Source organism: Enhydra lutris, unplaced genomic scaffold (assembly GCF_002288905.1).
Source record: "Enhydra lutris kenyoni isolate GAN:26980312 unplaced genomic scaffold, ASM228890v2 scaffoldscaffold94, whole genome shotgun sequence".
Lineage (NCBI taxonomy): Eukaryota > Metazoa > Chordata > Mammalia > Carnivora > Mustelidae > Enhydra > Enhydra lutris.
The window spans coordinates 4844677-4860286 of record NW_019154178.1 but is presented as its reverse complement, the minus strand read 5'-3'; the positions used below and the strand labels follow the sequence as shown (position 1 = coordinate 4860286).

Genomic DNA, 15610 nt, shown 5'->3' with positions numbered 1-15610 from the left:
ATATATATATATATATATATATATCTCCTGGAAGGAGTTAAGGTTTAGGGCTCTGAATCGAAAACACAGACTTCCAGGGAGGTGGCGGGGAGGGATTAATGTGTGAGTGAACCACCCACATCGGCTGGGGGGCGGTGGGCAGGCGCTTTCGAAGAGCATGAGGCAGACACAGTGAGACCCCCAGGAGAACGGGGGTGGGGAGGCCGAGTGGTGAGCCAGGCCCGCGAGGCTGCTGCCCCCGGGCGTGGGCACGGGTGTGTGGAGGCGGCAGCGGCGGGCATCTGTGCGGGCATCTGTGCGGGCGTGTGCACGCTCTGGCATGGGTGTTAATGTGCCAGCACTGGACGTGTGGCGGTGCAAGTATGTGCTGTGTGTGTGTGTGTGTGTGTGTGTGACAGAGAGAGGGAGAGAGAGAGAAACAGTGAGAGCGTGTGCAAGGTCTGTAATCACAGGCTCCCATCCAGAGAAAAGGGGAAGGGTGAGGAGACCCTGCAAACTGGAGGGAGGGCTGGGGCTGGGAAAGGGAAGGAGGCGGCAAATGAAATCCTGGGGGGAGGGCCCCGGGCCTCAGCGGTTACCACGGCAACCGCAGTTCTGGGTGCCCACCCCCCACCGGTCAGGACAGTGACACGACTGGATGGGAGGGGCGTAGGGAGTAAGAAGGGACAAAGCAGGGGAGTGGGGCCCCCTGAGGAAGGGGGGGAAAGGCAGCCTGGGTGTGGCTGCAGGGGCAAGGCCAGTCCCTTAGGGGAGTTTTGGGGGTACAAGGAAGTGGCTCTCTGGTCTCACTGATCTGTCATCGTCCCTGGAGTGGTGTGGCTGTGGCGGAGCTGGGCCCCGTCACCCTCCCTGGCCCTCTCCTCCCAGAGATTCAGAATTCCTCCGGGCCTATGTGAAGTCTCCTCCCCTCCTCGCCCAGAAAAGTCTTCCTGATTGCTGGAGCAGAGCAAGGCGGCCTGGGGAACACCAGGCAGCCTGGGCGGAGGCCATTCTTGGGACAGGATACCAGGGCAGGAACCGGGGACCGGAGCTGAGGCTGCCAGGAAGTCGGTCCCCTTCCCTCCCGGATCATTCTGTGCTCTGCTCACGGCTTCCTCACACCTTCCTTCCTTCCTGCCTCCCTCTCCTTCCCAGCTGGCCCCAGGTGGAGCCCTGACAAAGGTGGGACCAGCCGAGGGTGCTGGGGGAGAGGGGCAGGAGGTCAGAAGTTCAGGCTGGTCTCTGGGGGTGGGAGCTGGGAGCGGGACAGGTGGGTGGTCTGTCCTCTCTGCTCCCCAGCACCCTAGCCCAATGGGACAGCCACCTGTGCAGAAGGAGGCCCCAGCATTTGCTTCAACTTGGAAGAAAGCCTGAGGATTAGGAGCCCTGGCACCCCTCCCTCCCTCCTCTCTGCTTGGGGCTACCTGGGCTACCTGCTGTGGAGGGGAGGGCCAGCCCACGCAGGTGCAGGGGTCATGCTGCCTGGGTTCAGGGGTGGGGCGGTGATCTGGGAGAGGCAGAGGAGTGGGTGGGGAGAGCACAGGGTGCCCATTTTAAAATCTACCTGGGCCCCCCTGGTTCAAGCAGTCCTCTAGTTAGTCCCTAATTATTCCCTTAACGGCACACTCTGCTGGCTTCTTCCCTTAGCTTCCATTCAGCTTTTTTTGGGGGAGGGGGCAGGGAATGTTTTTATTCTGTAACAAAGGAAGGGGCTCTAAGACTCAGCCGGCCTGGGAGTGAGGGGAGGCAGGTACCTGGGCCTCAAAATGTTCAGTTCAGTCCAAGAAGCAAATGGCTGAGCCCGGGGCACAGAGACGGTGCTAAGCCTTCAGCCCTCAGTGTAAGAGGAGAGAGATGGATCCAAGGTGGGGGTGTCGGGAGACCCCCGCACGGGGTCAGGCCTGTCCGGCCTGTGGGCTCACCACTGGGTGGGGGGGGGCTCTCCTCCTCCCATTTGTTTCCTTCCCATCTCTCCCCCCTCATCCACCTCCTCCCTCCAGTCTCTCTTCCTCCTTCCCCTTCGGTGGGCTTTCAGCCTATCTCATGTGGGGGTAACCCTGAATACGGAGGGCTTCTGGGGCCTGTGACTCGGTGTCCCCATCTGAACACTCAGGGCCACTGTCCAACTGGGAAGGAACGGGCTTCCCAGCTGTAAAGGGATCTTCACTTTGGTGGGGAAGGGCCGAGTCGGTGGGTGGTGTGGGAGGGTCTGTAGGAAAGGGGAGGGCCGGCAGGAGGGACGCGTGGCCCTCTTCATGCATGACGGTCCACGCACACGGGATGGACACAGGTGTCAGGGAAGTGAGGAACTGGGCAACCAGGCCAGCGGCCAGCCTAGGGCATCCCTGGCAATTTCCCCAACGGAGTGTTTAGCCACAAAGGGAAGAGCAATTAAAGCTAATCGCTCTGACAGCCCAGGGGCCAGACTCATCGAGAAACAAAACCCCCGTATTCAGCATGTTTCCCGGCTCCCCGAGGTCTCACGCCATGCTGCTTTCACCCGCGCTCTGAGCCTGGGGAGCCCAGCCCCCAGCCCTCTTCCCACTGCTCTGGCCATCTCTGTGTCGTCTCCTCCCCTCCCGTCCCCGACTGCGTCCCTGTCCCTCGCACACATTCCCCTCATTCTCTCCCTCCCCGACTTGGGCTCCATCCTCGGCTGACTCATACTCATTCTTTTTCTCCCTCTCCTTTTCTCCCACCCCCTCCTCCGTCCTTTGGCCACTCCGGGGCTCAGAAACCAGCCAGTCCCAGCACCCTAGGCTCTACGTGGACCCTGCGAGAGAGGCCACCGGCAGCCCCCGACCCTCCCCACCGGCGCAGCCTTCAGAGCACCCGGCAGGCTCCCGGGCGCCGGATCCTGTCCCCCGTCCCGGAGCGGAGCGAGCAGGACTTCCTGCCGTGTCTCCCCTGTGTTGGCGAGCGGGGCCCCCAGAAGCGCAGGGCTGGGAGAATCTGCCCAGACAATCGGGGTGGCAGGGGCCCAGGGCCCCCACCCAGCTGTCCTGCGGACAGATGTTCCTCCTGGAGGCACATGGAGGCAGCGGGGGGAGGGGACGTGTAGTGCGGGGACGGCTGTGATTTGCTGCGGGCGACGCGGTGTGTGTAAGAGTCACATGGGCGTGTGTCACCGTGTGTGCTGGCGTGTCTCTCGTAGGTGTGTGTGCCCCTGTCAGCTCCGACACGGGGCGTACGGAATTAACGGAGCTTTCACGTCGGCCCCCCGCCCCCCAGCGCCCGGCCCCCGACCCCGGGTCCGCCGATCCCCGCGCCGGCGGTGGGGGGTGGGGGGAGCTGTCCGCGCGGGAAGCGGGCTCCCGCCGAGGCCCCGGGCCCGGCCACGCACCCCGGTCCGCGGACGACCCCCGACCCCGGCTCGCCGCCCCGCCGCCGCCCGGCCCCAAGCCCGCCGCCCCCCGGCCCGCCTCTCACCGCCTCGGGCTGAGCGCTCAGGGCGCGGCTCTCCGGCGTCCCGGGTCCTGGGGCAGCGTCCGGAGCCTCCGCCTCGGCTCCCGCCGCTCCTGCCGCCGCCGCCGCCGCTTCCGCCCGCCGAGCCCGAGCCCGAGCCCCGCGCGCGCCCCGCCCGGCCGGCCGGTGACGTCAGCGCCGGGGGCGGGGCGGGGGGCGGGGGTTCTGGAAGGCTCGCGGGTGGGCTGCCGGGGGCGCCGCCCGAGCCCCGGGACTGCGGGGCGCGGCTGCCGGGTGGGGGGGGTGGAGGTGTACGTCCTGCCCTGCGCCCCTCTGCGGACCGCGGCGGCGGGGACCCCGGGGAGCGCCGAGCGGGCGTTTGGGCCTTTGGAGGGCCTTGGGCCTCATCCTCTTAGCGGGCCGACTTGTGTTGGGGGAACCTCTTTCCTCCCCTTCTGGGTCGGGGGACCGGTGGCGAGCGCCCCAGGGACCGCTCCGACTTTATCCACTTTGGAGGGCCGGGGTGGAGGCAAGGGTGCGGGCGGGAAGCAAAGTGGGGCCTCCCTGCCTTGACCTGGAGCCCAGATCTTGTCTGCTCTCTCTCCTTGGGGTGATGGCCCCTGTGTTCCTCTCACCTTTCCCGAATATACCGCCCTCCTGCCTTCCCCCCACCATGATGTAATTTTATTTTCTGGGGAGGAAAAGAGCAGCAGTGAGCTCAGCATACAAATATAGACATCTCGCAAAGCCACACTTAGCTCCCGCTCCTCGCGGTGCCTCTCCGCTCAGGCCCCCCACAGCGGCGGCTCTCACTTCCTCTCCACCCCAGGGACTTTCCTTCCCCAGATTCTCAGCCAGACTGAAAGAGGGAAGGAAGAAGTGGGGAAGGATCTGTCCGCACCCCCTTTCCCGCCTGAGGGCCCTTGCTTCCACTCTGGCACAGTCTGGCCCTGGGAAGAGGTCCGAGCCCCAACCTACGCCTCGGCCAGGATCGCCCTGGCCTCCCCTCAGTTCTGGCCCAGTAGACACCCTGTCAGAAAGCCTCAGGTGAGCCCCTCCTTTCTTGGTCTACACTGCGCCTGAAGACACTCAGGCTCCTGCTGCTTCTCCGTGTTCTTCAGCGACTCTCCCCGTCACCACCCTCTGGGAGAGACCACCTCGTCCTCTGCTCACGTCTGTCTCATGTCACTGGCCCCTTGGTGAGACCCAGAGAAATGGAAGGACTTCTGGACAGAGACAGGGTCAGGTCTCCCTGAGACCGCAGGTGCAGGGGACCTGGGCTTTGCACTGGCCCCGCCCCTTTCTCGTGCTGGGTCTACCTTGGACTCTCAGTGTCCCCACCGGTGACATGGAGATGCTGACATCCACCTGGTTCTCCTGAGACTTGGAAATCCTAAGTGTGTAAGGACTGGCACAGGTGGGCGCTGGAAACCTAGGGTGACTGCTACATCTGGGGCCTTCTGCTGACCGACACTGGACGGTCAGCCCCCCGTTAGCCCTGTGTTAGTCGGGTGAACACACTGTTTCTGCTCAACACGCTTCTGCCTCCACTGGGAGCACTTCCTGGGTTTGTCTCTGAAGGGTGACCCGTGTGTCACGTCATGTCTCCTTCAGCACCTAAGCAGCCCACCCGCTGCTACCCAGGCCCCACAACCGCTGTCCCGTCTGGGAGCTCTGGGCGTGGTCCGTTCCTTGGCTCCCCCACACCACGTCATCTGACCCCCTGACACGTACACCGGCCTGGGCAGTGCTGGGGAGAGGGTATGTCCTTCTTGCCAGGAGCCTTGGCAGCCTGGGTCTGGGGTCGGGATGGGAGCCCTGGAACGCAGAACTCTGTGTCTCCTCTTCATCCCACAGCCACCGCGCAGAACCTCTGAAGGGCTCCGATTGTGAGAGCCCCCCCCCCCCAACTGTTGTCTCCGTCCTCCCCTCCCTCTGTCCATCCGGCTCATCACTGCCACATTTAAGCTGTGTCCTTCCTTCCAGCTCCCAGGTTTAAAGTCGAACTTCTTTGCATCCCGTGACGTCCCCCCATTCTCATGGCCGCCCCTGAGGTTCTCTTCTTTCCTCTCCTGTCTCTTTTGCACCCCCTGTGGGACACTCACATTCTGCTCATGCTTTTGATGCTCTCCACTGACGGGAACGTCCCTTCCCTGTCTCCTTCGCCCTGTCAAACCCCATGGTTCACTGAAGGCCTAGAAAGTGCTCCTTCCCAAAGCCATCAGAGCCCGCTGGGGCCTCTCTGTCCCGATCCTGTGTGTTCTTTCATTCCTTCTGTTAACAGACATTTGTTGGCGGCTCGCCTCTTGTGTGCCAGGCCCTGGGGGGCACAGAGGAGAAGCCTGGCCTCCTGCCTTCAAGCACCCCCGCCCCCACCCCGCAGTCTGGTGGGGAAGAGGGACCTGTCCGGGGAGGGTGAGGGAGCACTGGACTGAAGACGGAGAGAGTGGCCCGTGAGCCCGGAGGAGGGAACCGCAGCAGCCGCCTCTGAGAAGGCCTCCCCGAGAAGAGTTGTTTGGGTTCAGTCCTGTGGGTTCCAAGAAGAGCTGCAGGGAGGGTGCGATCAAGCAGCACATAATCACTTAATTACGTACTGCTTTGTGCTCGGCTTCAGTTGTTGGGCTGCTCGTCTTGACTTCCCAGCGAGGCTAATCAGCTCGAGAGCAGGGACAGGCCCAGCACTCCCCGTTCTCCAGAGCCTCCCAGCGGTGCTGGACAAACACCACGTGTGAGGGGAAAGCTTGTGCACTGGTGGCACATAAACAGTCCTCTCTCCTCTGGGATGACCACCTGGAGGGAGCGCCCCCATCCTGGTGCCCTAACGAGGCCCGCACCCTCAAGCCCCCGTCCTGGGGCTGCCTCTCCCCAGCAGACACTTGCTCATGCTGCCCTAGATCCTTTATTGAGGGCTCCCGATATCTGACCCAAATGCATTAACAAGAGATGGCCGAGAGTCCCAGACACGGGGCACGCCCTTCCTCCTGGCCAGGAATCAGGCCGCCAGAAGGATGGAGGATTTGAGAGTGTGGGGAAGATCGTGCACAGGTGAAGGGAACCAAGGAGAAGAGAATCAGAGGGAAGAGTATAGGGAATGGTGAGTCAGAGCAGAGGGAATGGGGAAGGAAACGGATCATGGAGGGAAGGGATCGTAGGAACAGGGCCGCCAAGGGACAGGAGATGGCCGGCAGAGGTGGCTGTGCTGGTGCGTGGGGATGAGCAGGTCCTGGCCTCGTGGGGCAAAGGTCGGGGTCTCAGCACTCAGCATAGGGCCTCCCTACCGCAGAGGATGGCCCAGTGTCCCCAGAGGAGCCCAGGGAGGGACAGGGTTGGGAGGGAGCCCAGGGAGAGCGGCTGGGCTGGGAGAACGAGGCCACAGCCGCTAGTCATCGTCATCGTCGTCGTCATCGTCGTCGTCCTCCGTGTTGATCTCGCCTTCCAGCACGTCCTCCAGCCAGTCCTCCAGCTCCTCTGCGGACGGCAGGTCCTCCTCGTCGTCCATCTCCATCCACACGCTGTCCGCCTGGGGTGAGGCACAGACAGGGGACTGGAGCTAAGCCCCGACTCGGGTCTGCAGACCTGTCTTCTCCCCTCACGGGGCTCCCTCCATCCTTCTCTACATCCTCTGTCCCCCTCCCTTCACCTGTCACCGGCCAGGGACGCTATCCAGGTGAAGGTCTAGGTGGAGGGGTGACGGGTTGGGGGACAGGGTTGGCTGGGTTGGCCTCTGATGGGGAACCGCAGGCGGCCAGAGAGCCAGGTTAGCCACCATTCAGCTTTTCATAACCTGCTTTTCCAGCCCTGTTTGCAGAAGCCTCTAGTCTTGCAAGCTATAAAAAAGGACTTGCCTTTTCCAGAACCTGATACTCATTTTCCTACTTTTGACCTTTCACACTAACTTTCCCGTCGGTTTGGAAAGACTCATCATCAACCCCGCGAGCGTCCGGCCTCCTCCAGGCCGCCCGGTCTCCACGTTCAGGGCCACTCCTTCGAAACCCTTCTCTCCGATTCTCTCCAGCAGAAGCTGCTTTGATTTCTGGGGCTTCCTAGCATTTTACGAGTCTCTTTGTAATCGAGTTTATAAAATCTGGCTGGGTTGTTAACAAAATACCTGCCTCCCTGGTCACAGGGAGAAGGGGATGAACGCAAAGACTGGCTTACTCCGTTTCCCTGAACAGACTTGCGGAGGCCACCTGCTGTGTGTGAATGAGCTTTCTGTCCTCCAACAGCTCAGAGTCTACCCGAAAGGGGAAAGGCGGGTGTGATGCAGAGCTAGGGGAACCAAAGTCCCCGTTAGCAATGTGACATGGGCTCTGGGGGTGCCAATGGGGGGGGCCTGACTCCAAACGGGAGATCTGGAGAGGATGGTGGGCCAGGCCTGGAAGGAGGAGGGCAGGGGGCTGTGTGCTCAGACTCTGAGTCTCTGGGGATGTCTGACTTCTGGGGGGCGGTCGGCGGAGCAGGGAGAGCTGGATGGGCTGGGAAGCAGAGCTGGGGGGCAAGTGGGGCATGGGGGAAGGAAACTCACATCGGTGACGTTGACCACGCCTATCTGCGGCGCTGACAGGTCGATGTCAAATGTCTTCTCCCAGTAGGGCACCAGCTGTGGAGAGACCACATACGGTAACGAAACAGCGTCTGGAAACACGTGTGTCTAGCACGGGGAGTGTAGAGGGTCAGTCTGGGGACAGGGGAAGGTCACTATGAACTCACGCTGGAGGATGGGGGACGGTCCCCCTGTGGGGCCTGAAGGGAAGGTGTAGACGGGAGCAGTTGCGGGTAAAAATCCCAAAGGGAAACTATCTGGAGGGGTCAGCTGAAGACACTGGCCCAGACTTTCCCAGGAAAACTGGATCAGAACCTGTGTTCCGATCCTGGCTCTGCTACCACCTGATCTTGCGACTTTGGGCAAGTCACTTCTCAGGGACCCTCAGGCTCTGCATCTCTAAACTGAGGCCGTTGTCCCCAATAATTGCCAATGTTCCTCACATATCTGTTCATTCTGCTGCTCCTTCAACGACGAGTTCGAGTGTTGGGGATCCGGCTGGGAGCGAAGCTGTCCCCTGAGGCACGGACTCTCCCCACTTCCAGTCTGTGATGGTGTAGAACTGTCTGCAGGGTTCATGGGCCCACTTGCCCCCCAACACTCTGTTTTTTTGTAGAAGGGGTCAGGCCCGGGCACACGAGCTCCCTGCCGCGTCTCTGCTCTGGGCATCGCGTGCGCTATGTTCCATGAGATTTACTTCCCATCCTGTCTCCCCTTCTCCAGGTGACTTCCGTGCCCACGGTGCCCTTGAGCACCAGCCGTAACCCCCCAAGGTCCTCAGGCTGGAAGTCGGGGACAGAACCCTGACAGCAGGTCCTCTCAGGAAGGGTGACGGCGTCAGGTCCTGCCCCGGGGGAGAGCCGAGCCTCTTACCAGGGGGAAGTCGTCAGGGTCGATCCAGATGATGCTGAGGTCGGGGTTTTCAGTGTTATCTTGGGCCACAGACTTGAGCGTCTCCAAGAACTCGTAGCCATCTAGGAGGGAACAGGAGTAAGAAGCGGTAGGTGGGACAGGGAGGAAAGGGAGGCTGGGCAGCTGGTGTCCGGGCGCTCCCCTCCTCCCACCATCACTGCTGCCTCACCCCGGGGTCCCTGCACTCCCAGGAGGGCCTCCCACTGAAGCCCGAGCTCTCTCATCTCACAAGCACCCCTGTGTCCCCCAACCACCAGCACCACCCCCCCCAAACAGCGTCCGTCCCTCACCAGGATCAGCTTCCTCCGCAAAGGCCACAATGTGGATTCCATCCATGTCGTCCTCCTGTTGGGGACAGCGTGGCTTAGCTATGCTTCTTGAAGTTTGAGAGCCACGCGCACGCTGCCTCCTCCTGGAGCCTGAATTTCGTGGAAGCCCAGCTCCTGGATTAGGTACGTTCTTGCGGCGGCGGCCCCGGGGACGCGGACGGCTTGCCTCCCCTCCAGGGCCCCCGCGTCCCCTCTAGCCAACTCTGCAGCCCCAGATCTCCTTCCCTGTCATCTGTGTCAGGGTCTGTGTGTCTCCTAATTCCTGGCACGTTCTTAAGAGCAACAGCCTCCAAACTCTGCTGGTGTTTGGTCTTTCCCGCTAGCCAGGCACGGAGCGCAGCCGGGCGGGAACTTTCCGGGACTTCCGTCCTCAGCCACCCACGCCCCGCCTGGGGACCCGGCCCCGTCGGGCGGAGACACTCACCCACGTCTCGTACATACTCTCAGGCTTCAGCTTCCTCAGGGTGGACCTAGAAGAGACGGTAACGACTCAGCGGGCGAGAAGGATGCCCCCCAAGAGGGTTTTGGGTCAAGCCTAGGGCACAGACAGCTTGTATGCCAGAGCAAAGCCACCTGGCAGTGTCTAAGCTCCGGGCTGCAGGCCTGGGTCACCGCCTGGTTAAAGCAGGTGGGAAGGCAGCGGGTGGGCCCGTGGCCTGGAAGATAGTCTTTGGGAGAAAGGCGAGAACGGGGTATCTGGGCATTCCCTTGTTCATACAGCACAGCCGAGAGTCTGAGATGTTCTGGGCACTGTGCAAGGCGCCGTGGAGGTGTTGTGACTGGCCCTCCCCGACAAAAGGGACCGTGATCTAGCGGGAGAGGGTGAGGGGAGCGGCATCTCCACGGACATGAGGGGACCCCCCCAGCTGTGGGGTGCGGCGAAGGAAGAAAATCACCGTGTGGGAGTGAGGGCAGGGTCCCAGCCTCAGGCTGGAGAATTTTCTGTTGTGGGGTGCAGTCCGGCATGCCCTGGAGGGTTAACAGCGTCCCTGCTTCTCCCCACCAGACAGCGGTAGCTCTCTCCTCCATCAAAAATGCCGGTGTCCCCCTGGAGGGTGAGAGCCTCCCCGACCTGGCCCGTCCCTCCACCAGGTCACCCAGGTCGAGAAACAGTGGTCCCCAGATCCGGGTCAGGATCCCGATCTGACACTTCCTACTGGTGGGACCGGGGTCCCTGAGCTTGTTGGGAGGATTAAAAACAACAGTAGAGTTGGAAGGCCCCTGGCCGAACCTGGTCTGTGTGTGAGTGAGCGGCCGCCGTGCCCAGGATGGCCTTCATCTCGCAGGCAGACCAGCTTCTTGGCCGGCGGGGACCCCCGGCCCCTCTTGCGCATGGGCGTAGGGGCACTCGGTGGTGCCACCCGGCTCAGGGGCACCCTTGCTGCCCACCTCTTGTGCTCCTCCACGAAGCTGACAATCTCCTCTTTGCTGTTGGGCTTGTCTGGGATGGTCACAGGCTCTTCCATGAAGGCCTCATAGAAATCGATCTCATTCAGCTTCAAGGTCAGCTTCTTTGCCACCTGGCAGGGGAGGGGGTGGGGGATGCGCGTCATGGGGAGCAGATCTTAGGGCGGAGGTCAGACAACCTGGGCCCATGTCGCTGCCACTGGACAATGGACAAGGTCTCTGGGCTTTGGTTGAACCCTAGAGGAGTGGGTTAAAGGCTCTAAAATCTTTGGGGCAAGAGAGAGAGGCCCGAGGTGGGGATGGGGGTGTCAAGTGTGACCAGGTGCCCCCCCAGAGGTCCGGAGGGTAGCTGCAGGGAGCGAGGGGACCTCCGTATGGCCACAGGAAGAAGACCTTGCTGTCGAAGGTGGCGAAGAAAGGGATGTAGGGGTGAAACTCTTCCGCCGCGTCCTCGAAGGCCTTGTAATCTGAAGGAGTAAGACAGAGTCAGTCTCTGGGGGAGCCAGGGTCACTCTGTATCTCCCCAAGTCTCCTTTGGCCAGAGGGGTTCCTTTTGAGACCCCTCCAGTCCTCTAAGAGCAGCAAGACTTCAGTGGGGGAAGTTGGGGGCTGGGGGTCCCTGTCTGGGAGTCCCAAGTGCAGGGAGGTCAGAGCTGTGAGGGAGCTGACCATGCCAGGGGGTTAGCTGCAGAGACGTGGAGACAGTGGGTGGAGTGGGGGTTAGGGAGATGGGTAAAACGGGGGTCCACAGAGAGACAGGGGCTCTGGGGGTTACGCACGCTCAGAATCTTTGTTCTTGAAGTAGCCAATGAGTTTGATCTCGTCCTCGATGTTCTCAAACGCCTGCAGCTCGCGCTCGCCCTCTATCAGTTCCACGGGGTCCTCTAGGACCTGGAGGAGGGCGAGGGGTCTCCTCACTGGAAGGAGCCAGGGAGGGATGAGGGATGCAGGGGTTCGAGGGAGGGAGGGAGGGAGGGGCTGTCTCTTGCCTGGTGAGTGTGTGTGCCCGCGTGTGTGAGCATGTGCGGGCGTGTGAGCGCGTGTGTGCGTGTGCGAGGCTGGGCTTGGTTGGGGATGGGTGTGAAGTCTTAAAGCAAGGCCACGGGGTCCGGGAGAGCCTCACATCAAGGAGAAACTCCACCAGGGTGTCTGCGGAGAGCTCGCCGTCATACTCGATGACCTCATCTCCCTTGAACACGTAGATGCTGTCCTCTTCCGTGAGTCCTAGGGCGCCAGCCGGAGGTGAGCCGGGCGGCCAGGCTGCCCACAGGTCCAGGGCCCGTCCCAGCGCCCCTGGAGTCCTCCACCTCTCCCTCCCCCCACCCCGCTCACCTCACTTGAGGCCCCTACAGCCTGGGCACTGGGCCTGTGCATCTAGCCCAGGCAGCGGGCCGGCCCCGGGGCTCTCCAGAAGGCGGGCTCAGCGGGGGTGTCGGGGGGACATGGGGAGACGTGGACTCTAGCAAGATGTCTGCCTTTCTCTGCTCGCCATAACTAGAGACAGGTTTTCCTTTACCTCCTCCGAGGATTCCCGTCGCTCCCTGCCGGTCCGGCCCTGTAACCCACTGCTATTACTGACCAGATGACCTCGTTACTGACCGCCGGCCCCCGCCACCTCCGGGGTCCAGTTCAGGCCTCTGCTGCTCCCTGGTGGCCGGTGCTCGGACCCGCCCCTCCCGCAGGCTCTGGACCAACTGGCCTCTCCAGCCCCGGCCTGCGTTCTGCCCCTTTCCTCCAGCACTCAGCCCTGGTGTGTAGGTTAGGATGAGGGAGGCCGCCCTGAACTCTTTCTGGGATTTGATCATGGGTCTCTACGAGGAGTGAAGGAGGTGCCAGGACGCCCGCCATACCCCTCCCGGTGTCAGTCTTTTCTTCCCACTGCCAGATCTGACATGTGGGGCCCACGCAAATCCCTGGCCTGGCCTCCCCCATCCCACACATGCACACACCAGGGCCTCCCCACCCCCTCCTTACCTAGTTTCTTGGCTACAGCTGCGTCCTTCTCCGAGTCTACCAGCCCAAAGCCAACACCCTTGTCTTCGAGGACTTGGGCCGCTAACTGGAGGGAGCACAGGGACGGAATCAGCTCTGGGACTCCTAGTCACCCCGTGCCCATCTCACGATTCCCAGAGCGGTCACTGGGGACATGGGGAAGAGAAGAGTTGCCCTTGGCGTGGCGCAGGGATCCAGGGAACCTCCATTTCCCCGCGAGCCCGCCCTCGGGCTGTGGTTCTGCTTCGGCCCCTGGACACGGCTGCTGGTGGGCATGGAGCTTCCGATGTAGCTCCGCAAGGCGGGTGTGGGACACTTCCAGGCCCCGGGGGACGCTGGGGAGTCTGACTTCACAGCAGCTCAGGCTCTTCCTGCTTTGGGGCTGAGCCCTGCCCACCATCATCGTTAAAGGCCAGGCTCAGTGTGGGGTGACATTAGAAGTCCTTGAGGTTCTTCTGAGGAACCCTCTCTGGGGAGCATTTTGGAGGGCAGGGGTGTGTGGGGTGGGCGGTCATGTCACTGAGGAGTGGCCGAAGCCAGAGAGGTGAGAGTAGAGGTCACCATGGCCACCACTTGTCACCTTCAGAGGCAGAGACTCTAGCAGGCATGAGAGGGGACATGGGTAGAGCTGTTCTCACTGAGGCCAAACTCACCCTGTGTGTCCCAGCCCTTCCTTACTCAAGCTGTGGACAGTCACTCCCCTAGGTCCCTGCCCCCTCCAACCTCCCAGCTGGACTCAGCCCTGGCTCACTCTGCCTCGCTCCCTCTTAAGCGACGCTGGGCGCCCGGATTCTCCGGAAGACGGGGAGGCTGTTGGCAGGTGAATGGGCAGAGATGCTGAGCACTCAGGATAAAAATACTCGGTGCATTCATCAGATGGCAGGTCCCGGCACCCACAGGGGCACACGGAAACGAGAGCTTGTGGTCCCTCCCTCAGGCAGGCTGGAGCCTCGCCGTCCTGCCGGGCTGGAGAAGGGGCTCCAGAAGCTTTTGGACCAGAACACGAATGCGTCCTGGCTGCTAGAGAGTGTGTGGGACTCCGTCTCCCAGGCATCCCCCAGAACAGGCCTTTTCTCTTGTTTTAAGTCTGCTCTGCTCCAGGGCGAGGAGAGCCTTCCCACAGAGAGAAGCTGGGGAAGGTACTCTGAAGCCTCCTCCAATGGCAAGAGTTTTCCCATCAGGGCATCCGGCCTGACCCAGTAGGGGCAGATGGAGAATTAGGGAGAGAGGGACCAAGGCCAGTGGGAACCATGGTGGGCTCAGTTAAACCTTGGGCGGGAGAAAGTGATGCCATGCAAATGAAGAGGTAGGTAGCCTTTAAAATGCATTCCATTTGGATGGGCTTGGGGTGCAGGCCCCGCAGTGTGCGGACAGGGGGGCACGTACTGGCCAGGAGAGTGGATTGGGGCTGCCGTACAGCTCCAACCCCCTGCTCCGAAGCACGTCCCTTTTCTTTTTTGTGCTCCCCTTCCGAGGACACGGCAGTCCTGGACTAACGGGGCACCAGCAGCCTCCGGCGGCTTGGAGGAGGGTCTCCCCGCAGCCCCTGGCTCCGAAGCGTGCCTAACCGTGGTGCGACTTTGGGTTCCAAGCCACTTTCTCGTGGGGCCAAGGCCACATGCCGTGAGTCTGCTGGCATGTTGCCCCTCACCCCCCGAGAGTCCCCCTCCAAGTCTGCATGTGGCCAGGCTGGGGGTGGCCAGGAGAGGCCACCCTCCCCCCACTCACCTCCAGGATCAGCTCTTCCATCTCGAACTGTCTTTGTGAGGCCTTGTCGTCCTCGGGGGGCTCATGGTAAAGCAGCGCCAGCACCTCATACTTCTTGAACGCGTTCTTGTAGTTCTTCGCGTTGACATTGACCACACGGTCCACGCCATCATACTGAGGGAATTCCAGCCCGTCCTCCCCCTGCACCCCCAATCTGGGTGTCCCTAGCATCAACAGGAACAGCAGTGCAGGCTGCAGCCCGGGCCCAGCACTGGCCCCAGCACTGGCCCCCATCCTGTCGGCAGGTGCGCGTGGAGGGAGCAGGGTCAGGGTCAGCTGGCCGGGTCCAGAAGAGGGAGCTGGGGTAGGGCAGGGCCGTGGGTCCTGAACCCTGAGTGAGGGGCTCACAGAGGGGGTGGGGTGGGGAATGGCCCAGAGCAGGGGACAGAGGACGCTGCTGGGTTCTGGACACACTGAGGACAGAGCCAAGAATGAAAGGGTCAGGAGGAGGGATAGGAGCAGGGGGCGGGGAGGGAACCGGAGCTGTCCCTGAACTTGGCACCACGGGGCCCCCACCTGGCTTCGTCTAAATATGTCTCTGGGGTTGGCAGGAGAGAAGATAACCTTCTGAGGCCAGGACAGCTCCAGGAGGGCCGGGACCCTCCCTCCTCCTCCACCGAGCCCCCAGGCTCCTGGAGCCCCTCCCCTGCCGCCTTCCACCACGGGCAGGGCTCCTCAGCACAGTCCCCAATGCCCGCCCAAGCTCATCGCCATATTAAGAAAGGAAAAAGGCTGAGCTAAAAATAGGACCAGATGAGTCGGAGGTAAATGAGCTGGGCTGGGGGAGGGGAGGCTTGGGGTCATTAGGGAGAGTCCAGGGAGGGTAAGTGTACCAGACTGAGAGAGATGGGGGTGGACAGGACGTGTTCTGGGTCAGAGATTAAATTCATATGACTGGACAAAGGGGCACAAATGCCAGATTGCTTCTTGTCCTAAAACCTGGGACTGTGTCCTCGATCATGCAGCCGAAGTGCCTGGACTGCAGGAAGAGACCCTGCGCTTCCCTTTCAAGAGCCAGGACCAAGGATGAGGTCATTCCCTGAATAAAAAGATGGAGCCTCTGCGGCCAGCGAGAAGGGCCGCCTGGCCCGGCCCCAGCCGCTTTCCTGTGCTTCACTCAACACCCTCAGTCTGGATGCAGGGGCAGGACGGGGCGTGGGGCCAGGAGCGCTGGCCCGCGTCCACCCTGCAGAAACGTGATTTGGGGTTCCTCTCCACGGGGCCGAGCGGAGAAGGGCAAAGTCCTGAGTGCTGCCTCGTGTTGGTGCTCAGCACA

At 62.0% G+C, this 15610-nt stretch overlaps 2 protein-coding genes across 3 annotated transcripts in view; both read right to left on the bottom strand.

Annotated features, from left to right (window-relative positions):
- Positions 1–3510, bottom strand: part of LOC111138965 (proliferation and apoptosis adaptor protein 15) — a 9157-nt gene extending 5647 nt beyond the window's left edge. The window contains exon 1 of one of the 2 annotated variants that reach the window (XM_022491006.1): positions 3409–3510. The gene's annotated coding sequence lies outside the window, so the exon portion shown is untranslated. The remainder of the gene's footprint in view (positions 1–3408) is intronic. The other variant, XM_022491007.1, reaches the window with a different exon arrangement.
- A 2763-nt stretch (positions 3511–6273) lies between these two features.
- LOC111138932 (calsequestrin 1) lies at positions 6274–14843 on the bottom strand. The gene is made up of 11 exons (XM_022490934.1): positions 14296–14843; positions 12550–12634; positions 11699–11799; positions 11355–11466; positions 10969–11042; positions 10558–10688; positions 9593–9638; positions 9130–9184; positions 8801–8901; positions 7910–7984; positions 6274–6904 (listed from the first exon to the last, which is right to left on the bottom strand). Exons 1-11 carry the CDS (start codon positions 14566–14568, stop codon positions 6764–6766), a joined length of 1194 nt encoding a protein of 397 aa, XP_022346642.1. The 5' UTR covers positions 14569–14843; the 3' UTR covers positions 6274–6763.
- Between the last annotated feature and the right edge of the window lie 767 nt (positions 14844–15610).

Bases quoted from the DNA above. Each gene is read 5' to 3' on its own strand.
- LOC111138932 (XM_022490934.1), bottom strand. From the start codon at position 14,568: ATGGGGGCCAGTGCTGGGGCCAGTGCTGGGCCCGGGCTGCAGCCTGCA. The intron at 11,800-12,549 runs GTAAGGAGGGGG...CTGGCGCCCTAG, and splicing joins AGCTGTAGCCAAGAAACTAG to GACTCACGGAAGAGGACAGC. The intron at 9,185-9,592 runs GTGAGTGTCTCC...TGTCCCCAACAG, and splicing joins AGAGTATGTACGAGACGTGG to GAGGACGACATGGATGGAAT.